The sequence below is a fragment of the Camelus bactrianus genome, chromosome 5 (genome assembly GCF_048773025.1).
Source record: "Camelus bactrianus isolate YW-2024 breed Bactrian camel chromosome 5, ASM4877302v1, whole genome shotgun sequence".
In the NCBI taxonomy this organism is placed as follows: Eukaryota; Metazoa; Chordata; class Mammalia; order Artiodactyla; family Camelidae; genus Camelus; species Camelus bactrianus.
In genome coordinates this window covers 67,032,323-67,058,279 of record NC_133543.1, presented here as the reverse complement: position 1 = coordinate 67,058,279, position 25,957 = coordinate 67,032,323, and the positions used below count along the sequence as shown (strand labels likewise).

Below are 25,957 nucleotides of genomic sequence, written 5' to 3'. Positions count from 1 at the left end.
ATATTGACCTTGTGTCCAATGGCTTTGCTAAACTCATTTATTTTAATTGTTTTTTAGATTACTTTGGATTTTCTGTATACGTAATGATATCATCTATCTTTCCTTCTTCCTTCATCCGTTCTCTTTCCTTCCTTCTCCTCCCTCTCCTCCCGTCTTTATCCCTTGTGTTTCCTACCGCCTCCTCCAGCTTCTTATACTGGCTAGCTCCTCCAGCAGAATGCTTAATAGAAGTGGTTATAGCAGCCATCTTTGGTTTATTCCCAGTCTCAGATGGAAAGCTTATAAGGACATTAAAAACGTTGATTGCTGTAGGTTTTCTGTGGGTATTATTTATTAGTATAAGGAAGTTCCTTCTATTCCTAGTTGGCTAAGAGGTTTTTTGTAATTGTTTTGAATGAATGCTGTATTTTACCATGAGTGTTTTCCTGCATCAAGATGATCATACGGTTTTCCTTTTACCTTTAATAATGTGATGCATTCCAGTAATTTTTGATTAAAAGCTTATAATTTAAAGAAGCCTAAGTTAACTTTTTTCTCTTTCATGAGTATTGTTTTCTGTATCCCAAGAAATCTTTACCTACTCCCAAGTTCAAAAATACTCTTCTGTGCTTGCTTCTAAAAATTTTTAATGTTTACTTTTTTTGTAGGTCTAGATTCATCTCAAATTAATTTTTTGTGTATGGTGTGAGATATTAGTTAATTTTTTTCTCATATTGTTATGCAGTTGTTCTAGCACAATCTGTTGAAAAGATTTTCTTCTTCATCATTGGATTGCGTGGTGTAAATTGACCATGTAAGTAGGGATGTATTTCTGGGACAGTGATTGACTTTTGAATATTGAACTCACTTTGCATTCTTGAAGTAAGCCCCATTTGGTCATGATGTGTTACCCTTTTTATATATTACTGGATTTGACTCACTAATATTTGTTCAGGGTTTTTGCATTATGTTTATGAAAGTGATTGGTCTATAATTTCTCATGTAATTTCCACGTCAGATTTTGGTAATAAGGTTATGCTGACTCAAAACAAATTCCCCCCTTTTTTTTTTCCATTTTCTGGAAGACTTTTAAGAGTTTGTGTAAATTCTGTATTAGTGAAGCCATGTGGACCTGAAGTTTTCTTTGTGAGAAGGTTTATAATTATGGATTAGTTTATCTTAATAGATAGAGGACTAATCAGATGTATTTTCTTCTCGGGCCAGTTTTGGCAATGCATGTTTTTTAAAGCATTTGTCACTTTCATTTAAATTGTCAAATTTACTGGAAAGTTGTTTGTGGTTTTTTTTAAGATCTTAATTACCTATAGTGATTGCTTTTTTAACTAGTGCTGCTGCCTGCTCTTTTTCAGTACCTCACCTATATACCTTATTTTTTTCCTGTTTATATTTTTAGGCTCTTTGTTGGTGAGAATTCTTGTAGAAAACAAAGCCGACTCTAGGTACTCCGAGCAGAAAGAGTCTTACTAAGGGGCATAGATAGTTCACAGAATTTTGGGGATACTTAAACAGAAACTGTTTAATTTCATCCATTAGATAGTTGGAAGTTACACTGAAGGGACTATCAAAATGTAGAGACGGTGTCCAGAAGATTTAGGGCAGCCATAAATGAGAGATTTCATTACAAACTCTTTACATTAACCAGCTGTAATGTTGAACAGGAGTTTGTTATTTGGGGGTTTTGATAACTTGTTTTAACTATGTTCTTATGGACTTAAAAAGTGGTTGGATATACTACTTTAGGTTTGCTTTAAAAAAATTAAAAATCCAACAGTATAAGGTGTTTCTAATTGTAGTATTCCTTAGTTTATTTTCTGAGCATCATTTGCCCTTGTAGAGAACGTTATTTCTACTTAACATGCTTTCTATACTCTCTCAGATGATTTGTTTTGACCAGTTTACACTGCTTATTTTCTCTTTTGCCTTGGAAGTGTTTAAAATACCTGCTTTTCAAATTAAACAATTTCTGTAGTATAGTATGAGTGAATGGTTTTTCCTTCTCCTCTGACCTCTATAATGTGAAAACTACATTGAACACTTCTTAAGTGGTTATTGTCTGTGGCTTAAACTTTTTTCTTGATGCTTTTAAAAAAAAAACAGTTCAAAGAAAGTTTTTTAAAGTAGTGAATTTCTTTTTTTAATGGAAGAATTAGAAAGTTCATCTCAGCATATTAATAGATTTGAAATATGTTGTAGCCTTTTTTTCAGAGTAGAGCAAAATTACACACATCTGTATTTTTCTTACATCTTTATTCTTTTTAAAAAACAGGCCAACTTGTTGCCTTTAGTTAGCTTCTTAAGCTCTCATTTCCTGTTCATTGCCTTTACCCTCTATTTAATGTAAGTCAGTTATCAGCTCTATTTTTTAAACACATTTTTAAAAAGTAAAATGATCTAAATTTACTTGAATTGCTAGCTGTTAGCATTCCTTCTTTTGGGATTAAATCTGGCAGAGCCTAGACTTTTAGAGAGTGTTACGATTTTCTTCTTTATAAAGGAAAGAAACTCAAAAGCTCATTTTCTAAGATCACAGTGAATCAGAGAAATAGCTATGTTATAGCCCTTAAGTCAACCCTGAGGCCTACTTGGTAGAAATTTTCTAATTGTAATCAGTAGTCTTGTTGAATATTGTTTTTGTCCTGATAATGCCTGTCAGATTGTATATTATTGGGTGTTCTAGTGGACTCCTGAGGAGAGGGTCAGAGGCAGGATCCTGAGTTTTCCTTTTGTTGGAAATTCCCTAGGCTTTAGTAAAACTTACCAGAAGAAGGGTTCCTAGGACTCTCACCCAAAAGGCAGTGCTTATGGTACTGATAATGCTCTTTGAGTGCAAGGACCACATCCTGTTGATTGTTGTCTCCCCTTAAGTGTCTAATGCATAATTGATACTCAGTAATGTTACTGAATTTGATTCCTCTAACACGTCTCACTTCCTTGTCAAGGGAAACACCCCTGTCTGTGTTCTTATTCCATCTTTTTCTGTCTCCTCTAGGAACTAATTGCATCAGTCATCTCCCTCTTTCAGTATCTTCAGTTTTACCTTCTTTAGTTAGTGGCACGTTTTCTCCTGCCATTGTTTTCACAGCTTTCCTACCCTTATAAAAAAGCCTTCCCATGACTCTGTTTTCTCTTGAGCTACTGTCCTGACTTTGTCTTCCCCTTTCGCCATCAAAATTACACAAGCAAGTTTTTGTTCACTTCTTCACCTGACACAGTGTTGTCTCCTTTATCTTTGTTCTTTTTGGCTTTTCTTCAGCCATTGACATTCCTGACTACTTTTATAGCTTCATATAGTTGAAGGAGGTAGGCTTTGGGGTCAGCAAGATTGGGTTTGGATTCCTGCTCTGTGTGACCTTGAACAAGTTCATATCAGAGTCTGGTTTCCTTATTGTAAAATGTGCATATATGTGAATGCACTTGCCTGAGAGCTAAGTGTGCTCAATAAATGTCCCTTCCCTTCTCTGATTTGCTTGCTTGCTGACATGTTGTGATATAGGAAAAACGAATGTGGGGAGAGAGGAGGGCCGTGTCCCAGGTCTTGATTGAGTTCCTGGGACATGTCCTGCCAAGTATGGGTCCTTGGCTTCGCACAGGAAAGAATTCAAGAGCAAGCCACAGTTGAGTAAAGGTAGATTTATTTAGAGAGATACATACTCCATAGAGTGCAGGCTGTTTTAAAAGGTAAGAGAAAGGCCATGAGGTATCAGGGGTTGGGTGCTCAGTTTAAAGTAGATACACTCCATAGACAGAGTGTGGGCTTTCTTATTTAGAAGGGAGTGTGGTCATAAGGTGTGGGATTGTCAGTTTTTATGGGTTCAATAACTTCATATGCTAACAAGTGGGAGGATTATTCCAGCTACTTTGGGGGAAGGCCTGGGATTCCCAGGAATTGGACCACCGCCCACTTTTTGACCTTTTATGGTCCACTGTCATGGCGCCTTGGGAGTGTTATTTACCATGCTAACATATTACAATGAGCATATAATGAAGCTTAAGACCTACTGGAAGTCAAATCTCCTGCCATCTTGGGCCTCAAGGCCTACTGGGAGTTGAATCTTCTACCATTTTGGTGTTAATTGCTGTGTCATTTCTTGATTGGCTGTGCCCTGCCCCCTTCCTTCCTGTCTCAGTTGCACTATCCTGTATTGCCGTTCCATTTATGAATTGTGTAGTATTACTAACTTCATTTGACAAGTGAGGAAGCTGCCGTGTAGGAGGTGGTGGAGCTGGGCTCCCACCCCAGAGCTGTCTGACTGTCGAGTCTAAACCCTAAGCCTCTGCTGAATTGCCAGCATACTAAGAGTCGTTGAAAACTGCGGTTTCCTTGGGTGGTCAGTACACCAGTTTCTTCTTATGACAGTATCTTTAATACATCATGAAATGTCTGAACCAGTGGAGCTTTTTGAATGAAATTTTCTTCCCAGTGTTTTCCAGTGTGTGTATGTGTGTATGACACAAGCACAGACAACGGGGTCCTAAGTGGCCTATCTTATGAAATTAATTGGTAGCCAATTGAGGAAGTACAGTGAGAGACAGGCTTTGTTTTGAGAATTCTAGATGGCACATAAAGTGCCAAACCCGGAAGTGAGGACATGGTCAGTTAACTGTAACGGTATTACTAGGTGAGGTACATGGTCCTGGGTTCGCATGCTGCAGCCCTGTTGGAAAGGGAATTGTAGCTTCACTGACTTTACAGATAAGAAAAGGAAGCTATGTCCCTCCTTATGTACGCCTTTTAGTGTTGTGAATGAAGTTCTTCCAGGTCTTCACTGTGATAACATGAGCATTGCTCTGCCCAGAGAAGCTAGTGATTTTGTCAGTAAAATGGACTCATTACCTACTTGCCTATGGAAAGGATGGGCCCCCTAGCACAGTACGCAGACCACTGCAGTGCTGTCATCCTCATGACCTGCAACCAGAGGGCAGGAGCATGGAGTAGGATTACTCTCAGGGCATTAAATGGGATCATGTCCACACAGCACTGAGGGCAGAAGAATGAGTTCCTGTGAAGATGAACTAGGTTCGTAAAAGCCATGATCAATTCTGTCTCCTCCTCATCTTCAGCAGTATTGTGGCTGTAGGCAGGACGCTGATCATCCCTGAACTTTTCCTGTTCAGCGTCTCTGTAAGCTGTGGCAGCTGCTTGGTAAGATACTGCCCTACCCACTCGCTCTGTTCCTAAATCTGTTTCCAGACTTAAGGATGCTACTAGCTACCTGGAGCCTTGATGTGGGAAATTCTTTGAACTCAAAAAGTGAAATGTGTGTATACCTTTCAGACAGTCATTCAAAAATACGCCTGACTGTTTACTGCAGTTACAAAGGAAAGGGCGCGCATCCGATTTACACACATGCCAATTGCAGCAGTTGTGGTCAGTCACACTCGTGTGTCAGAACATCAGTAATAGCATCTTTAGGTTCAGGAGGAAGTGGCATAGCATTGCAGCCAGGGAGTCAGGCCTGTAATTTCTTACTTTATTAAATATCTGAGTACTGTGAAGACCACCTCACAATACCTCGAATTAATGTCTTTTTCCTTCTAAGGTAAGTGGATTTATTTATAGATGAAGACTGTAGTTCAGTTAAGACACTTCTCTAGAGTCACAGAGTGGGAAGGAAGAGATATGTATTTCTACTCCTTTGCCTTTTTTATAGTATAAAGCAAAATGTCCTATGATGTGTTAGTGGTTTATAACATGTATTAATTTTATCTAGGCATAATCACTGCTTACCTGATAATTTATGTCTGGCAAGCTATGACATGTAGATTTGTTTTATTACTTCAGTTATGAGTTTAGAATTTCTTTCACTTGTGGAATATCTGTTTTGTTGTACTGGATAGAAACTTGTTTGGTGCTTTGGCAGAATTAGGCTAAGGCATAATCTTTTATCAGATTTTGTCATGTGAAAGTACTGTTACGGAGCAAGTTTTAATATGATTCATATCAAAACTCAGCTGTTTATTATAGACAGTAAATTAACTATTGGGCTAAAACTAATAAAAAAAATTTTTTTTCTCTAATAGGTAATTAAAAAAATGTCTCCAACATCCCTAAAGATCACACTAAGGCAACTCATCGAGGGGTCCTCAAAGACCTTGCCGGAAGTATTAACTATGGAATATCGACTGAGTCAAGCTTGTATGGTAAGAGTTTTTCTTTAAAGCTTTGTCATTTTCTAGTTATGAAAGTAATGTATGTTCATTGTAGAGCATGTAAAATATAGAAAATTACAAACAAGAAAATTGAAACTATCTGTAAACCTACCCTGTGAAAATACAACAGGCCACTTAGCTTAAGGCATGTGGAAATACTGCTCACAAGTTATTATTAGACTTTACGAAACAGCATTTATATTTGCATGTTATTGTAAGAAGGCCTCTAACCTCGTGTGATATTCAAAATAGAAATTATAACCATTTTTCAGGCATAGTCCCTGACCTTGGTCAGGAGGCATAAATTCTCTAAATCTAAGTATATATAAAATGTGCAAATGGAATTTATTAGTTTGTTACATGTTTTAATTAATAGATCAGGATTGAAAATACCACTATATGTTACCTACTATATACAAAATACAGAGCAAATTTCTTCTGTATATCACAGGGAACTATATTTAATATCTTGTAGTAACCTGTGATGAAAAAGAATATAAAAATGAATCTATGTATTTATTAAAAGTATGACTAAAACATTATGCTGTACACCAGAAATTGACACATTGCAAACTGAATATACTTCAGTAAAAAAATGAAAGTACCATTATAAATACACTTAAAATAGGCAATAATCACATAGAATATTATTGACTTCATGAAACAGTTCAAAGTCATAGTGATTTCTTCTTCCAGATAAACTCTTTAAAAATAGAATTGTCTCTTGTGTTACGTGTAGAGGACCCTTAGGTCAATAAACTCATGGCCTAAAGGATATACTATAACTAGAAAGCAGACATCCCTAACGGACTTCCATGTCTTGAAATAGTTAAGGTATTTGAAATAGTTCATCCAACCATAAATTAAACTCTATTAATTGTATCTTTTTTGGGGAGGGTGGGGGCGGTAATTAGGTATTGATTGATTGGTTGATTGACTTAATGGAGGTACTGGAGATTGAACCCAGGACCTTGTGCATGCTGAGCATGTGTTCTACCACTGAGCCGTATCCTCCCCCACCATTTGTCATATCTTGAGGTCACTTCTGGTCCATGAAAGCTGAGGTCTTTTGTTTATTATGAGTAGGTGCTGCGCCAGGCACTTTATGTGCATTCTCTGCATTAAGTAGTATACTGTCTCTAGAAGGACAGGTACTACTATTATTGTTTCCATTTTACAGACGAGGAAACTGTGCCATAGAAAAGTTACCTGCCTTAATGAGGTGGTACGGCTATTAAGTGGCAGAGACATGGCGTGTGAAACCAGGTGGTTACACTCTTGACCACTGCCCAGTATGCCTCGTCCAGTCGCTGTCTTTCTCTGTACAGTTAGTGCACTGCCTAACTAGATCGATCGATTCCCTCCTTCATTCTTTCAGCAAATGTTAGCCGTGTGCCAGGCACTGTGCTAAGTAGTCTGTTGTTGTCTGTCCTTGTTCTCTTGGATTGTGTAGCCTGTGGAGACTATGAAGAACAAGCAAACAAAACAAGTAAAATAATTGCAGGTTGTGCTCTAAAACAAACATACAGTGATGATAGAAGAGAATGATGTGGAGACAAGAGGGGCTGGGGGAGGCAAAGGGAAACCTGCTTTAGATAAGTAGGTCCAGGAAGCCCTCTTTGAGGTGTCACATCACCTATGACCTGAAGGGTGAGAAATGAGTGTGTTGAAAAGCCTCTTGGGTTTCAGCAGGGGCCGATTTAGTTTGATTTAAGAAGGTAATTATTGCTGCTGAATGGAGATGGGGTTTGGGAGGGGTTCACAAGTGGATGTAGAGAAGAGACAGGAGTTTACTGTAGTAATCCAGGTTCAGGATAGTAGTGGCTTAGGCCAGGGTGGTGGCAGTGGAGAAAAGTAAATGGATTTGAGACCAGTGTAGGGGCTGGCGTTGATAGGCCTTGATGGATGTGAGGTTGAACTACCTACACTTAGCCGTTAAGTTATACTTCCTACACTGATGATGCCAGGAAAAGAGAGATGGATAACCTTCTCGATTGAAGTCCTTGAGAAGAGGGCATATGAGTGGGAATGCAGGGGAGGGCTGGCTTTTGGCAGTGGAGTGTCCCTTCCTCATCAGGAAAAGGAGGGCCTGGTACAGGTGGCTGCGGTTGGGCTGTAAGAATTTTAGTGGTGGGAAGAAGAGAATGCTCATGTCTTAGGGCTTATTTTATTTAATAAAGTAGAAGGTTGAGTCATGAGCTGAGAATATAGAGTAGAATTTGCTACAGGTAGGGGTTGAGGGGAGAAAAGACAGTTTCAGTCATTTTCTTGGAGTAAAGAAGAGAGCATGGATTATTGGGCAGTTTTCCATGCCTGTTTGAGATGTGCGATCATGAATTTTAAAAGCCAATCACAGTTGTATGGCTTTTCTGCAGTAAGATTTAGTTGCGTGAATGCAGGCAGAGGTAAATGGTAGGATTCAGCTGGTGCTGAGATTTTGCCAAGATAGAATAAAGGAAGAAAAAGGCTTGAGGGAGATGGGGGCATTTTTCAAGAAAAATTGAGCACATTAATGAACTGGGGGAACTGGGCTGGATGAAGAGCAAAGTGAAGCCAAAACAAACGATGAGACAGTTGTATACACTGGGGCTCAGTAAGATCGGGAATTTGCAACCACAGAGACAGCTGGGCAGATAAGGATGGGAGGTGGTTTATCAGAGAGAGCGTTGTCAGAGGTGGCCCAGTCTGGGAATGTGAAGGCTGGCAGGGGTGAGGGTGGGGCGCGGTCATGGGAGTGGGAGGCTGACGCTGCGGGGGGGGGGGGGCGGTGTGGTAAGATCATCAGGAATGAGGATGCCCAGAAATCTCCTGTTTAATCTTCATTTTCTTTCAGAGGGGCCATGACTTTCATGAAGGCGTTAGGGCAGGTAAGTGACAGTTGTTTACTTCCTGGCTTTTATGGAAGTAGGATTTGTGAGTTCATACTGTTTAAAAAAAAAAAAAGATAGTTGTTTTATTAGTGAAAATCAAACTTTTATAAAGATTGCAAAGTTGTATGCATGTGTGTTTTAATATTACCAACTGGTATATGAGGGAAGATCAGTCTTTGAAACCAACATTGTCTTAAAAATTGCAATAACCTGGTCACTGCTCCTTAATTTATATGTGAGAGGTAATCCTGCTCCTCCAGGCATGGGGACTGCCTCTGCTAAGTGTAGTGTGAGTTTATAAACTCATTCTTCTGCTGAAGCCTTTGAAAGGTGCGTTTATTCTCTTGCAAAAAGCCTCAAGTCCCCTACCCTTTCTCTCTCCTTGGTCCTGGCTTGGCAAAATCCCAGCAACGTTAACCCTACCATCTGCCTCTTTACCTGCACCCAAGCAGTTAAACATTGACATTGAGAAAAACCATATGACGTAATTAGTAACATCTGCTAATGTTATTAATTTCTATTTTTGCTTATCATTTTCAGTCAGTATATTTAGAAGCAAGTGAAATAGTTGATCTTTTTTTTTTTTGTTCCTAGCAAATTTGCAACCATTTCTTTTTAAGTATAAGCCCATATCCCTATAAAGAATGGCTGTTATTTATGTTGTATAAAATGAGTTCTTTCCCTGTGCATCTGTCTTGCATACCTAATTTTCTTATGTCTTTCTTTATCACTTCAATATTGTACAGACTTTGGATATACTTTATCTGAATAAAAGGTTATGTTCTCTGAGCTGTAAGCTTCAATACACACTGGTCACTGTGCTGGAATTCTCTTCATTTCTGGCATGATACGGTATCAGAAATAAACAGTGGATTCAGGTCCGTTTAGAGGATGCGTGGAGTTAAGTCAGAGGAGATGGCTATATGTTTTCTATAAAAACTTGCATTCTTCCTACTAATTCTGTGCAAATTCTTGCTGCACATGGATCAGAGCCTAGATCTCTGGTTTTAGGAGGACCTGGGTGCTACTTGGATTATGTTGCTGAAGTATTCTTTACGTTATAGCAGCCCTTATTAAACTTAAAAAAGAAAGGTATTGTTTTTAGATACATTGTCAGTTATTTAAAGGAAAAAGAGTAGAAACCAAGTAGCAGCAAAGTTGATTCACAAAGCAGGTGCTTATCAAGCTACTTTTTAATGAAGAGAAAATATGTAGCCTCATCTTCAGAAAGCAGTATCTATTCTGGGTAAAACTGTTAGATGTTCTTTCATAAACAAATGTTTGCAACAAATTGCTAATTATAAAATATGTAGCAGATTAGTTAAACTAGCAAATTAGGGGAATGGCTGTCAAAAATTCTTACTCTCAACATCTAGAATAAACTTCTTCCTGATTATAGAAGAAAATAAAAATGGATTATTTTAGAAGAGCCAGAGAGCTACCAAATGGAATTTGAGTGGATGCTTCATGAAACCTGAAAAGGCTGAGTTGTCTGCATGGCAAGAACTTGTTATATCTATGGTAGATTAAAATTCTGTAAGTTTGAAATTAAGCAACATGCAGATTTGATTAATACTCTCTTTCCTTTTGCCCTTCAGTGGACTGTCAGGGAGGTAGATAGCATTGGCCATAGGGCTTAAAAGGGGAGAGATTCTTGTAGAAAGAATGTTCTAGGATTGTTTTCATTTACTCTCCCCAGGGAATGTAGAACTTTCAAATTGACAGGGATCAGTGTTCAGTATCACCACTGATCTGATCCTGGAGTCCTATAGTTAGGCAGCCAAACCTTGAAAACCTCCAGTATCCACATTAAATTATGCATAAAGCCCCCTTCCTTCCGCCTCTTGAGGCAGCGTGCTGCTTTGGTTCCCAGATTGCTTCTTCAATTATTCAGCCTTTTAGTGATTAAATTCATTTTTTTTTTTTAGGTTCACTGCAGACTCTGTATGTTTAAATATTTTCATTCTTCACAGGAATTACGCACATTTTAAGCATGGTTGAAATTCCCTACCATAACCATACTGGGTATAGCCCCCTTCCCTTTCTTTTTTTTTTTGAGATAATTGTAGATTCATATGCAGTTGTAAGAAATAATATGGAGAGGTCCTGTGTACCCTCCACCCAGTTTCCCACATGGTAACATTTGAGTAACTGTAGTTGCTATCACACCAGGGAATTGATGTTCTCCTGTTTTTAAGGGGGTTATGGATTGCCTCATACTCCTAGTCCTGTGGGAATACTATGTGGCTACCCTAAGTGATGACTACATTGAAATAAGAGGAGTTTCTCGTGACAACCTGAAGTGGTCTGGTATTTTAATTCAGTGTGAACTAGAAGATTCAGCAAAATGGCAATGTCCACATTTAATTATGTATAAAGTCCTCTCAAGTAATTTTCCTCTTAATTCAATGTAGAGAAGGTTAGAAGGCAGATCTAAGCCCTCCAACCCCCCCCCACCTTCCCTTTAAACAACACCAACTCTGGTCTTAGCTATTTTATAACAGATTTCATTTATGATTTTGTTTGAAAAAGGAAAAAGTTCCAAGGCTTAAACCATTGGATTAGTTCAGTAGATGTCTTCAAGCTAGAGGCATCAGGCTTAGCAGGTTCAAAAACCACCGCACAGATCATCATCGGTATCTCTTATCCATAATTTACGGTGGAAAAAAGGAGCACATACAAAAATTTCAACTTTGCAGAAAAGATGTGCTATGAAAAAAAAAAATGCCTAGTTCAGGGTAGCTTGTGTCACTTCAGTAACTAAAATCCGGTAATACCAAAAAGGAATGTACTAACATTTTTTATGTCTTTACTTGACAGTTTTAGTAGACAAAGACCAGAGTCCAAAGTGGAAACCAGCTGATTTAAAAGAAGTTACTGATGAAGATTTGAATAGCTACTTCAAATCTCTGGGAAGTAATGATTTGAAATTTTGAAGTGACTGGATTTTTAAAATACTATTTTGGAGCAGAGGTTGGCAAACTATGGTACATGGGCCAGATCGGGCCTGCTGCCTGTTTTTTATATATCCCTTAGCTAAGAATGGTGTCTGCATTTTTAAATGGTTGGGAAAGAAATCAAAGACCAATACTGCGTGGCATGTGAAAATTACATCAAATTCAAATACCAGGGTCCATAAATAAAGGTTTATTGGAACATAGCTGTACCCTTCCGTTTACATATTACCTGTGGCTGCTTTGAGCAGCTGCAAGAGAGATTGTAAAGCCTACAAAGCCTAAAGAATGCACTATCTGGTCCTTTTCAGCAAGTTTGCCAGCCCCTATTTTAAAAAATGGGAAAATTTGATGAGTCTTTAGAGATCCTTAGTTAGTGTATCTAACTGAAATGGGAACTTAATGTTTTGGCTTTGGGTAATGGTTTTAAATGTTGATTAAATAAACATATATAGGTTATAAAAAAATTAAAACCCTGAAAATTTTTTGGGTACTATGTTAACACTTCATAGAATTTTCTCCATATATAAATCTATTTTAAAATAATTATGAGTTACTGTAGCAGAAGTGTTCCTTTTATAACATTAGAAATCTCAGGCAAAGAGAAGAGGAAGAGGTTTTTATGAGGCTGTCTTTCCAGTATTATCAGCTCAGCCTTGGCCGTCCCTGAAGTTAAGCAGAATTCCTTCCTACGGTGAAAGTAACAGCATTATTTTTTGTTGTTTGTGGTATTTGCTAATCTGGCAGAATGAGGCATTAGGAAACTCTAATCTCTAAGATAGAGACATTTTGCTTTCTGCAATTTACACCAGAATTTTGTGTGGTAACAGTTACTCGTCCTTACACAGTTCAAAGCAGGAGAAAAAATTGAAAATGAGGACTTCTGTTCAAAATAAAAATACCTTCAGTAATTAGTCTGTTGACAAAATAAGTTGTTTTTGTTTTTGTTTTTGTTTAAGGTACACAACTGTAGGTGTTCCAGACTTGGAATGTTAATGTCTAGGTAAGAATCATTTTAAAATTAAAGGTCAGCGTACAATTTATTTTATAGCTTTGTACAGTTTTCCTTCATTTATATGCCTCAGAAACTAAGAGAACTTTAGGTCGGGAAGAACAAAAAGTAGGCAAAACTGAAAAAGACATCAAGGATTATATCCTGCACCCTTCTCGTAGATGAGGAAATTGAAGTCCAGAAGGAATTGCTTTAAATTTTCTGTTCTTAATATATTTAACATGAAGCATTTTCCACCCCCCAAAAATTAGGAACAGATTTGGAATAAAGATGCCATGATAAATGAACATGCTTACATTTGTATTCTTAAAGCTGCTAAATTAGATGTGAGTGATCTAAGAAAATATTTGTAATGGATTTTTATTCCCTTTGTATTTGCTAGAAATGCAGAAAATGTTGTCTTTTATGTTAAAAAATTGAAATCACGCAATGGTGAAAAGCATTTGCTTGCAACTAAGTAAGAACTCGTTAACTAGTTAATTGCAACTAGACTTTTATTGTACAATTAGGAAAAATGTTTTCACAAAAATATTTGGAAAAAATATACCATTTCATAGCTAAGTCTTACAGTGAAAAGAATTTGCTAACAAAACTTGAGTTTTGCAAAGTACTATTGGAGTACATCTGAGCTTGTCCCCAGTGCTCCAAGGAAGACACATCCAGTTTGGTCACACAAATACAGGATAAGGGCATTATAAGTAAGCAGTTTGTTAGATCTTTGTTTTTAAGTTACTGTTCCTTGACATTATTTGTAATTTGTCTCTAACTTTTGATTTCTAAAGCTATATAATTACAAAAGCACAGTCCCCTATCTCATAAAATGCCAATGATAGCGAGTAGGAAATACGAGTATTATACTGCTTCCCTCAGCGCGTCTCTCTCTAATACTAGTAAGGCAGGTTGACACAAATTACTCCTTTAGGACTAAGATTGTTTTGTCACCTTCAAAGTTGTGCTTTAAGTGCTAATAACTATAGGTAGCTGCAAAGAACTGATAAGGCAACGGGAAGTTTCGCGGAGAACTCTCAGATGAAAGGCGTGTGACTGAAAGGTAATAGTTCCCCAGAGACACCGCGCTGGGCGCTGGGGGCGGGGAAGCGCGGCGGCGCGGAGCTGGAGCAGCGCGCTGCCCCTGGTGATCTGCTGCTGCCACAGTTGCCTCCTGCGGGTTCGTCGTCGGTCGGTGGCCCCTCTGCTGGACGTTCTTGAGGGAAAAGTGTCCGTGGTCGGGCACGTGGCAGCGTGGTAAAGAACAGGACTTGGCTACTGTGTCCTTGCCCTCAGAAAAAAAAAGGGGAAACTTGTTTTTGGAGCCTGACATCAGTGCCGTTTATTGGGCCCTCTTTTCCTCACTTGCCTTTCCCTTATAATTTGGCCACTATTTTTATTTCTTCGTGTTTGTGATTTAAGTTGAAACAAATGTTTCCCTTTCCAGTAGCTAATAATTATGTCAGTCTTCTGCTTTATATGTTTCCTTCCTTCTCAAATGGTCCTTCTGCTCTTTGTTTATGAAAGACCTTATCTTGTCATGAAGGCCAAACTATATCTTGATAATAATCACAAGCAGTATATTTGTTTATCCAGCTCTTTCCTGCCCCCAACATGGTTTATCCCCTAACTTGTGGATTAAGTGAGCCTTTGCAGTTCCTTGTTCATGGTTTGACATGTAATACGGCGTACATTTAAGTAAGTCTCTGTATGTCCCAGGGTATTATATTCTTGTTAGAATGAGTCAGGGCCGCACTGCCGTGGTACCAGAGAGGGCGGCCCCAGAGATCAGACTTGTAGCCAGAAGTGGGTCTGACCTGCATTCCTGTGTTATGCCCATGCGAACCAGAGGGCCAGGGCAAAGAAGGAACCAGAGGTTAAATGGTTTAGATATATTCAGAACGTAATAGTCTGTCCCTGTGTATGCTGAGAAATTTAGTGTGATGTGCTGCTTTTATATGGCTTTGTGTTCTCACCATAATATCTAGTATCTTATATACCTAATTATACTTTTTAAACAGCAAAGTATCCTGATGTGAGATATAGAGTGAGTGAAAAAACAGGGTCTAGGCTTTTGTCTGAGTCATTAGTATAAACGCTCATAAACCTAAATTTTTCTTCCTGAGCCAGAAATATGCTTTGCATTTTTTGGAAACTTCTTAGTCTTGTGATTTTAAATCCTTGTATAAACAGAGGAGGTGGTTTTTCTATTTTGTAAAGTTGCTAGAATATAAATACAACAGGAGAGTACAAATCCTAGGACCAGGTGAAATGAAAGTTAAATGACCAATTGTCCAAAGGCAACAAAAAGATGCCTTGTCACTCACTTCAAAGAACTTTCTTTGCCCATTTTCTGTGGGGAATTAACTATTTGATTGTGGATTCAGAGTATAATTGCTGAAGTTAGAGGTAGCAATTCTGCCTGCTTTGAAGGTCAAATATGTATTTATGTTATCAGAGGTCACAGGCCCTTTTCTGCCTCTTTAGATTTCAATGACAAGGGTCTGTTGTATCTTAGTAAAAGGATCTAATAATGCTCACAGAGGTAAATAATTCTTTTTTCAGTTCAACTCTATGTGTAGCATATCTTGATGAAAAGTTAATTCTGAAGACTCAGTATCAATTTTCTTGCAAGTTATGTCTTCTCAGTATCTTCTTCCCTCTTCCTCTGAGTTTTCTGTAACCATTGCTCTTAAGCAGTACTTAATTCTTAAAAACAAAAACAAAAACAAAAACAAAAACCTTCCCTAAAATGGTAGCCAAATTTATGAAAACAGTATAGTCTATGGCTATAAATGCCCTGTGGGCGTCGTTACCATTAAAAATACACAGCGTATTCCCTTTGGAGGAATACTTGATCCTGTGTAATGACAACGATAAATTCTCATGTATGATCTGGTGCCACAGTAACTTGAATGGTGCTGCCCGCGTACCAGCCCCTGGAATCTGAGACAGTAAAGCTCAGAACACATGCAGCACTGAGACCAGGTTCCTTCCACCTTCCCAGCTAGGGCTTCTGCTATTTTTACAATTTACTGGATTGCTGTTTGTCACAGCTACCATACTTGTTTACCTGTATAGTAATGTCAGCGGGCTACTGAATGCAATGCAGTAGACATTGCCATGACTTCTGTAGATTGTATCTTGTTAAGATGCTTGTACACAAAGCCTGAGTCATCCAGTAACAGCCGTGAATAGTTTCAAGGTGAGAGTTACGCTTTTCATCTGCAGAAGTACCTTAATAAGGACAGGGTGCACGGTGGGCCTCTTCTACGTGAGTCGCTTCCTAATCCTTGGTCGCTTGAGGGATCCTTGACTCAAAAGGCTTTGACGAACAAGACCCACTAATAACCACTATGGCCCGAGTGCCATTCCCTTGCCCAGGCATTTCAAGAAAAATCCTTTGATACTCTGTTTTTTTGTGTAAATTGACAGTTATTTTAAGGGAATGTATTTAAAATAACCATTTGGAAACCCAGGGTACTTTTAAAATTCTTACTCCTTTGGTGATGGCATTACTGCCTCTGGGACGGAAGTGGTGTGACACACAGCTGATTACTGTAGTGCCATGGGACTTACATTTAGCCCTTTAATGACTAAAATCCAAAACCAAGCAGATAGAAATCACTGTTGTAGAACTGCTTAACACACCTTTCATTTTAGGCATTCTTAGTATCTCGATGCTGTCATAGATTTTTTTTTTTTAACACCCAGATGGAGTTACCGTATTTATTCATAGCAGTTTTTGCTATTGTTTCATGTATTTAAACTAGCACCGACTTGATCCACAGTTTGAGAAAGTGTCATCACCCTACGTACAGCGTCAAGGCCCCTCACTCTCGATATAGGGGATGTCATAGTACTTGATGTTGTCGCCTGCCCACTGCTGCAGGGCGTCAGTCAGGATCTCCTGGGACAGGCGGTGTGCAAACTCGAAGACCACGATTTCAGGCCCTGGGGGTTCCTTCACTTCCTCTTTGACGTTAACCAGAGAAGGCATCCTGGGTAGAAATCTCTCTTCAGGCATAAAGCTTTCCTCGTTCACATGCCTCTTCCCACTCTCAAGTGTGGTGGGAAATGGGAACGTTTGCTTTGATTTCATGCAGCCCATGTTATGAAGCGCTCTGAGTGAAGGAAGGCAGCAGCAAAAGACTACAGCGGCATCTCTGGGAAACACCAAGCATTTGTCCGCTTGATGGTGCCCGGTGCTTCTCCTGTCCAGGCCCCCTCAGCAGTCAGCGCTCCCTCTCAGCAGTCTGCACATGTAGTGTTTATCTGTTGAGAGAAGGGAAGTTTCATTCTGAAGTCATAGAATGCAAAATACTGTATAATTAGGTAGCAAGTAGAAACAAATCTTTACCACCTTCATCACTCGGAGGAAATGTGAGGCAGCAACAGCTTTTCTTATTGGTAAAGAAAATTAGTCATTCAGAAACAGCAGGGTACAAAACAGGAAAATGTTTTTTCAAGCTCTTGAAAATTTTATAAAACTGAAAAGAAACCATTGCTGCCTTAGATATCAACACCAGGGTTCAGCGAACTGTAGCCTTTGGGCCAAATTCCAGCTGCCTGTTTTTGTAAACGAAGTTCATAAGAACACAGATGTGCCCACTTGTACAAATCACCTGTGGCTGCTTTCCGGCCTCAGTGGCCCAGGTTGGTTGGCACAGAGACTGGTCTGTTGGTCTGAAATACTTGCTGTCTGGCCCTTTGCAGAAGACGTTTGCTGACCCCTGAGCTATACTGTTGAGGGAGACAAGCAAATCAAAACTTGCTCAAACCTCAAATGTCGGGCACCTGCACGTTTTGGTCTGTGATTTGAGTCCCTTGGTCACATGTGTACAACTCAGAGAGGAGGACAGAATGATGGCCTTCACACTGGTGCCAACTCTGGGCGACACAAGTCAGACACGGCAAAGCCGCCCGTCTTTCCTCCTGAGTTAGCTGTTATGAAAAGTACATGAAAAGCTCAGATTACTTTAAAATTAGCCTAAAAGTTTCTCCCCCAAATGTCTCGCTCGGGTTTGATGTTTGGACAGTAAGTAGGCTACAGTGTTTGGGATGTGCTTTCTGAGCTCAATGGGGTGCTGCCGCAGAGTGCACTTACCTGAGATAGGACTTAAGTAACTAAAACAGCACAGAGCAGCTTCACTGGGGGGAGGTCTAGTTATAAGAAAGCACAGGCAAAGGTTCTATGAATGAGGTTATGGTCCTTGATTTTATCTTAGTTTTCAGACCAAAGACAGCTCTAAAAATTCATAAAATAAAACAACTATATCTGAACCACTGATCTTAAGAAGGTAAAAACTAGCATGCATTTAATTCATTTTTAATAGCTTATAAGAAGTCCAGAAAAGGTGACCTTTGCCCAGGTCTTAGTACTATATGTTTTTCAGATTTCTAAAAATTTTACCCAATTTCTCCCATAATATAGTTGTTTCCTACCTCTACCCCTGATAAGGGATGATATGGAGGGCTGGAAAGGTAATCTAGCTTTCTGCTTTTAATTACCTTCAGTTCTGTATGCCCTGCTACATGCTCCAGAGATGCATTTCAAACAGAACAAGGGATGTGTGTGCTGTGTCTGCTTTACTAGGCTGAACTAGAAGACAGGAACTGTGCTGGTTCTGCACCTCTAACAGTTATGACTTACACAGGATCTATTTTGTGTGTTTTTTTTTAATGGGGGGAGGTAATTAGGTTTATTTATTTACTCAGTGGAGGTACTGGGAACATAATATCTATTTTGTAATATGAAGGATGGTTAAGGGAACTGGACCTAGTTAACTAGAAAATGATCAGAGAATTCAGTGAGTGTCAAAAGGCCATGAGAAGAAGCAACTCTGTTTTCTAAGATCTTTGGTTTTGCAAAAGCAGCTTTATCTTACCATAACAGAAGTAGTGCCAAATTTACCCTCTCACCAAAAACAACTTTCAACCTGGAAAAATATATGTGGGCAGGCATTTGCAGGCGTTGAACAACAGCACAGGACTGTGATTTCCCCAAGAGGAGGGAAACATGATGTTAAACCTCACAACTGGTCCTCCTGAGAGTCTGCCTGGGAGCATCTACCAGCCTTATCACAGGGGTGCTGAGCCCCAGCAGAGTGCAGTTCTGCCGAGCTGCAGAGGCAGAGGCTGGGTTACTGAAACAGATGAAATTTACAAGACAGTTCAAGAAAAAAGGGAGCTGAGGGGGGACTGAAACTGAAACTGAACAGGACTCTTCCTGGGGACAGACCCCTGTCCCCTGTCTCTTGTTTCTAGAAAAGCTTTAGCCTCCTAGGCTGTCCCCAAGTTCCAAAGAGCAAATTTAACCAGAGAAGTGAGAAAATCCAGGACAAAACGAAGTAATAGTTTAGCCATAAAGTTAAGGACCCTTGTTTCCTCCTCAAGGGCTACAGACAATATCCTGAGCCATATACTTGAGTTGTTTTACAGATATTAAAACCCCCACCAGGTGAAGGAAGTTAACTGCATGCTGACCACCAGCATGTTAGACCTCAGACCTGCTGGAACCAGAAGGTTGATGATATTAACTCCTCAAACGCCACCCAGTTACCTCACCACCAGCCAATCAGAAGGATGTTCACGAGCTGATCACACACCGTCTGTTAATTAACAGAACTATAAAGCAGCTATTTAAATACATTCAAGGACAGAAAGGCAAAATGATCATGGAGTGAACAGAGAATCTCACCAGAGAAATGGAAATTGTAAAACAAAACCAAAAACAAAGAAACAAAAACCACACAAACACACACAAAGTAAACTCAAGAACTAAAATGAAAAACTCAACTGTATGGGCTGTTGGACACGGGAGGAGAAAGTATTGGTGAACTTGAACATAAATATATAGATATATAGCCAATCTGAAAAATAAGGAAAAGATTTTAAACACCTGAACAGAGAAACCACTAAAAAAGGTAAAGAAACAATGAAGAATCAGATACGTTTAACCCAGAAGAAAGCAGGAAAAGAGGAATATAGGACGAAAAACAGTGGGACCATTAGAAAACACACAGCAAAATGACTAACTTTAACCTGTAGATATAAAACATTATTTGAAAAAAGGACTAAAGATTAATTCAATTAAAGGGCAGACTAGTTAAATAGTTAAACAGGATCCAACCCACACAAGTGTAGTCAGCTGATCTTTGACAAAAGAGCAAAGGTAATATGATGGAGCAAAGAGTCTTTTCAGTATGTGCTGAACAACTGGACATCCACATGTTACCAAAAAAAATCTAGACAGAGACCTAACACTTTCACAAAAATTTACTCAAAGTGAATCACAGATCTAAATACAAAACAACTTATAAGACTTAGAAGATAATATCCAGAATTCAAATCTAGAGAAATCTAAATGAACTTGGGCTTGGCGATGACCTTTTTAGATACACCATCATTTCATGATTCATGAAAAAAAAATTGATAAATTGGACTTTTCAAAATTAAAAATGTCTGCTGTGTAAGACGTAGCCAAGAAAATGAGAAGATAAGCAAGCCACAGAGTGGGAGAAAATACTTGCAAAAGCATATCTGATAAAGGATTATTTATCCAAAATATAAAAAGAACTTTTTAAAACTTAGTAAGAAAACAACCTGATTAAAAACAGACATGAACAACAGATCTAAATAAATACCTCACCAGAGAAAACATACAGATGGCAAGTAAGCATGTGGAAAAAATGTTTAACATCATATATCATTAGAAAGTTGCATTTTAAAACAACACCGAGATACCACTACAACCTATATGAGTGGCAAAAATCCCAAACACTGACAACAGAAAATGCTACTGAGGATGTGGAACAGCACAACTCTGATTCATTGCTGGTGGGAATGCAAATGGTACAGCCACTTTGGAGGACAGTTTGGCAGTTTCTTACAAAACTAAACATACTCCTATCATATGATCCAGCAATCATGTTCCTTGATATTTACTCAAATACTTGAAAAATTATGTCCACACAAAAACCTATACATGGATGTTGATAGCAGTTTTATTAATAATTGCCAAAATTGGAAGCAATCAAGATGTTCTTCAGTATGTGAGTGGATGAACAATGGTATATATCCAGACAATGGAATATTATTCACTGCTTAAAAAAAAGTTATCAAGCCATGAAAAGAAAAGGAAGAATCTTAAATCCATATTACTAAGTTAAAGAAGCCAGTCTTTCCAACTGTATGACATTCTGGAAAACTCAAAACTATGGAGATAGTTACAGTCTAGTGGTTACCAGGGGTTAGAGAGGAGGGAGGGTTGAATAGGTGGAGCACAGAGAATTTTTAGGGTAGTGAACTGTGCAGTATACAATTATAGTGGTGGATACACGTCATTATACAATTGTCAAAACCTATAGCATGTCCAGCACCAAGAATGAACTGTAAATTACTGACTTTGATCATGATATGTCAATGTAGATTCACTGATTGTAACAAATGTACCACTCTGGGATGTTGATAGTGGGTGAGGCTGTGTGTGTTTAGGGGTGCTGGGAGGGTTTATCTGTACTTCCTCCTTAATTTTGCTGTAACCCTAAAACTGCTCCAAAAAAGAAAGTCTATTAAAAGAGCCAGCTGGTCCGCGCTGGGCTGCCGCCCCGCTGGGCTGCAGCAGTGGAACTCACAGCCCAGTACCTTGGGAGAATGTGCAGCGGGACCTGGAGGCGGAGCACGTGGAAGTGGAGGACATGACTCCCAACCATTGCGCGTCCAGCTTCCGAGTCCTCATGGTGTCGGCCAAATTCAAGGGGAAGCTGCTGCTTCAGAGACACCGGCTTGTGAACACATGCCTAGCGGAAGAGCTCCTGCACATCCATGCTTTTGAGCAGGAAACCCTGACCCCAGAGCAGTGGGCCCGTGAGCAGCAGAAATAAGAGACTGGGACCAGCACACGCAATAAATTATGAATCAAGGCCAAAAAAAAAAAAAAAAAAAGCCATCTGTGTGCTACCTATGAGAGATACACTTTAAAAACAAATACACAGGTTGCAAACAAGAAAGGATACAGTATGCAAACAAACAAAAAAGCTGTTATGGCTATGTAAGTATCAGACACAGAAGACTTCAAGAACAGTAGTATTACCAGAAATAAAGAGGGACATTTTATCTGTCAGTGAGAAGGCATGGCAATCATAAATGTACATGTAACAGAGCTTCAAAATACATGAAGGAAAAAATGACAGAATTAAAGGCAGAAATAAACATTACTCTCTCAGTAACTGATACAATATCCAACGAAAAAAGTAAAGAATTCAAGTTTTGAACACCACCATGATTCCACTTGAGTTAACTGACATTTATGGAAGACTATACCCAACAATTCTAAGATATATATTTTTATAAAATGCATATAGAACATTCATCAAGATAGACTACATGATAGTCTCAACAGATTTCAGAAGTTTGAAATCTTAAGAGTGTATTTTCCAACTACCACAGAATTAAATTATGAATAAATAATGAAATATCCAGAAAAGCCCCGAATACTTGGGAATTAAACATCCCATTTCTAAATAACTCATGGGGCAAAGAAGAAAGCACAAGGAAATTAACATATTTTCCACAAATAACAGAAACCACAAATTAAAATTTTTGAAATGCAGTGTAAAGATTTAGAGGGATAGATTTAAATCTTTTTAACAGAAAAGAAGGTTTAATTCAGTGACCTAAGCTTTCACCTTAAGAAGCTAGAAAAAGTAAATTAAACCCAAAATAAGTGTGGAAAGAAGGAAATACTATAGATAAGAGCAGGAAATAGTAAAGCAAAGAAAAAGCGCAAATAATGGAGAAAAATCAATGGAACCAATGCTGGTTCTTTAAAAAAAAAAAAAATCTTATAAAATAGGTAAGTCTCTAGTCTGACCAAGAAAAATGAGAGGACACATTCCCAAGATGTGTGTGGGAAAAAGGACATTACTACAGGTCCCATATACATTAAAAGCCTAACAATGGACTATTATGAACAACTTTAGACACACCAAATTATCAAAACTGGCACAAGAGAAAACAAAGTCTGACTGCCCTTTATCAATGAAAAAAATTGGGTTTGTAACTTAAATCTCTCCAAGAAGAAACGTCCTGGCTCAGTTGGCAACTCTAGAGCTCTAAATTCTTTCAAACATTTCAGAAAGAAAGAATGCCAGTCTTATCCAGACTCCAGAAAATAGAGGACGAGGATTCCAAATTCATTCTGTATGAGGTCAGGATTCCCCTACTACCACAAGCAAAGGCAGTTCAAAAAAAGAAAACTTTACAAGCCAATATTCCTCATGAACATAGGCCCAAATATCTTTTAAAATAGCAAATTCAATCCAGCATATATAAAATGGTTATTACATCATGACCAAGTGGGATTTATACTGGAACACAACGTTAACTTGAATGTAACATTCAAAAGTCCATAAGTATAATTCACTATATTAATAAAAAAAGATCATCGCAATAGATGCAGAAAAAACATTTGATAAACATTCACAGGAAGGAGGGAATAGCTCAGTGGTAGAATGTGTGCTTAGCATGCACGAAGTCCTGAGTTCAATCTCCAGTACCTCCATTAAAAAAAACCAAACAAACCTAATTCCCCCCTCTTCCCCCCGCCACCCAAAAAAACATTCATGATAAAGATTCTCAGCCAACTAGCGACAGGAGAGACTTCCTGAAACTAATGTAAGACTGAGCAACTTTTTTCCATGATAGGAGTAAGACAACAATGTTAATTCTCAAAAGTTCTATTTATTGTATTAGAGGAAAGAAATACAATGCATAAAGATTGTCAAAAAGAAAAAACCCTTTACTTGCAGATTGTATATGTAAAAAATGATTTTGGATCATTTGTAAACGATCCAAGGATCATTTTTATAGTGATTTTACAAATCAAGGGATATGTAAAAATCCTAAAGATTCTTTATGAAAAATTACTAGAACTAACAATTTTAGCATGATCTCAAGATATAAAATTAATATGCAAAAATCAACTATTTCTGTGTACTTAGTAACTGAAAGATGAAATTAATGCCTTGCAGTAGCATGAGAAGTGTGAACACTTAGGGATACATTTAATAAGATACATGAAAGAAAACTACATTGAATACTGTGTATATAGTACATAAGTGATATGAATTGTTACTGAGAAAAAATAAAAAACCTAAATGAACAGAGAAATAGTGTTCATAATCTCAAAGACAATATTGTTAAGATGTCAGTTCTCCCAAAATACATAAATATAAAAAGCACAATTCCAAGAAGCTTTTTTGTACACATTGACAATTCTAAAATTCCACTAAAAAATCTCAGCAGGATTTGTGACAGATATAAACATGCTGACTAGAAACTGTGTATGGAAATGCAAAGAAATTAGAATAGCCAGAACAATGTTGAGAAATATCAAAGTTCAAAGATCACATTACCCAATTTTAAGAATGATTAAAAGCTACAGTAATTGAGACAGTGCTATTAGGCTAGACACACAAATCTATGGAACAGAAGAGTCCAGAAATAGACCCACAAAAATATGGTCAACTGACTTTTGACAAATGTGCGAAAATATGCAAGAAGGAGAGTTTTTCCAACACATGGATCTGGAACAACAGCCATATCCTGCTCCCCTTCCCAAACACAAAAATATACCTTTCCTTTTATACAAAAGTTAACTCCAAAGGAGGCGTAGATCTAAATGTAAAATATAAGACTTTTACAAGATGTCACAGAAAATATTCATGATCTTGGTAAGAGAGTTTCCAGATAAAACACCAAAGGCATGGACCATTAGAAAAGAATTAATAAATTGGTCTAAGTCAAAATTGAGTACTTTTGTTCTGAGGATTACTGTAGAGGAAATAGATAAGCCCCAGATAGGAAGAAAAATATTTGCAAATTATTTCCTCAACAAATGACTTCAATCTAGAATAGATAAATAACTATCAAAAGTCAACAGTAAAAAGCCCAATTTTTTAAATGGGTAAAAGATTTGCACAAACTTTTCACTTAAGACATCACCTATGGATGGCAAGTAAGTACATGAAATGATGCTCAACATTACTGGCCATTAGAAAAATGCAAATTAAAATCATGCTATGATAACATCTACACACCTATTAAAATGGGTAAAATTTTAAAAATACGATACCAAGTGCTGGTAAGTATGCAGAGCAACTGGAACTTTCTTTCATACATTGGTAGTGGGAATGCAGAATGGTACAGCCACTCTGGAAAACAGCTTAGTTTCTTTTAAATTTGGAACATCTACTTACCAGATAACTTAGCACACCTAGGTATTGAGAAATGAAACTTGTGTTCATATAAAAAGCTTTACATGGATGTTTATCACAGCTTTATTTATACTTGCAAAAGTTGGAAACAGATACTGATACCAACATGGGTGACTCTTAAAGGCATGTTAGTCAATGATGCTTGTCTCAGGTTTCGTGTTGCATGATTCTATTTACATGATTCTAATTATGATACTGCATGATTTTGGAAAAGGAGAAACTCTAGGGACAACAGATGTGGTCTTCAGGAGTCAGAGGAGGCTGTGCTCTTTAAAAGCCTAGTGAATATACTGTCTTTCAAATTTCAATTAGATGCAATTAATAAAAATGCCAGTTCATTAAAAGATATAACTGAGTTCATTAAAAAAAATAACAAAGTCCCTAATAGCATGTTTGTCATTATTTTATTTGTTCTCTAATAAGAGTACTAAGACCCTCCTTCCTGTAGGGGTCCATGAAAACTGGACAGTAAACAGAGGTCTTTGTACTGGTAATACTGACAGTTATTGACTTAGGGTATAAATTCATAACAGGGTCAAATGACACCAGTTAAACTGGCAAACATAAATGAACTCAATTTAAATTTAATACTCTCCCGAAAAAGTAAAAGCTAGAAAATACAGTAAATATGATTTTGGTCAGTCTGAAGGTCACCTCTAAAGCACACCACTGTTTGGTCTTCAGACACTGGGTGGCTGGCACACA

At 38.1% G+C, this 25,957-nt stretch overlaps 2 protein-coding genes and 1 pseudogene across 7 annotated transcripts in view; 2 read left to right on the top strand and 1 right to left on the bottom strand.

The window, feature by feature from the left end:
- Window positions 1-13,273, top strand: part of HIBCH (3-hydroxyisobutyryl-CoA hydrolase) — a 69,756-nt gene extending 56,483 nt beyond the window's left edge. For all 3 annotated transcript variants that reach the window (XM_074364027.1, XM_074364028.1, XM_010960042.3), the window contains exons 12-14: window positions 6,022-6,141; window positions 8,984-9,017; window positions 11,841-13,273. In XM_074364027.1, the coding sequence (XP_074220128.1) occupies window positions 6,022-6,141; window positions 8,984-9,017; window positions 11,841-11,956 (270 nt within the window). In that variant the 3' untranslated portion in view covers window positions 11,957-13,273. The remainder of the gene's footprint in view (window positions 1-6,021; window positions 6,142-8,983; window positions 9,018-11,840) is intronic.
- Window positions 13,274-13,462: 189 nt separating this feature from the next.
- Window positions 13,463-25,957, bottom strand: part of LOC123618339 (small membrane A-kinase anchor protein) — a 102,324-nt gene continuing 89,829 nt past the window's right edge. For all 4 annotated transcript variants that reach the window (XM_074364031.1, XM_074364030.1, XM_010960039.3 and 1 more), the window contains one exon: window positions 13,463-17,249. In XM_074364031.1, coding sequence (XP_074220132.1) covers window positions 16,798-17,085 — 288 coding nt within the window. In that variant the 5' untranslated portion in view covers window positions 17,086-17,249 and the 3' untranslated portion in view covers window positions 13,463-16,797. The remainder of the gene's footprint in view (window positions 17,250-25,957) is intronic.
- Window positions 17,170-25,632, top strand: LOC105073001 (bolA-like protein 2 pseudogene; annotated as a pseudogene).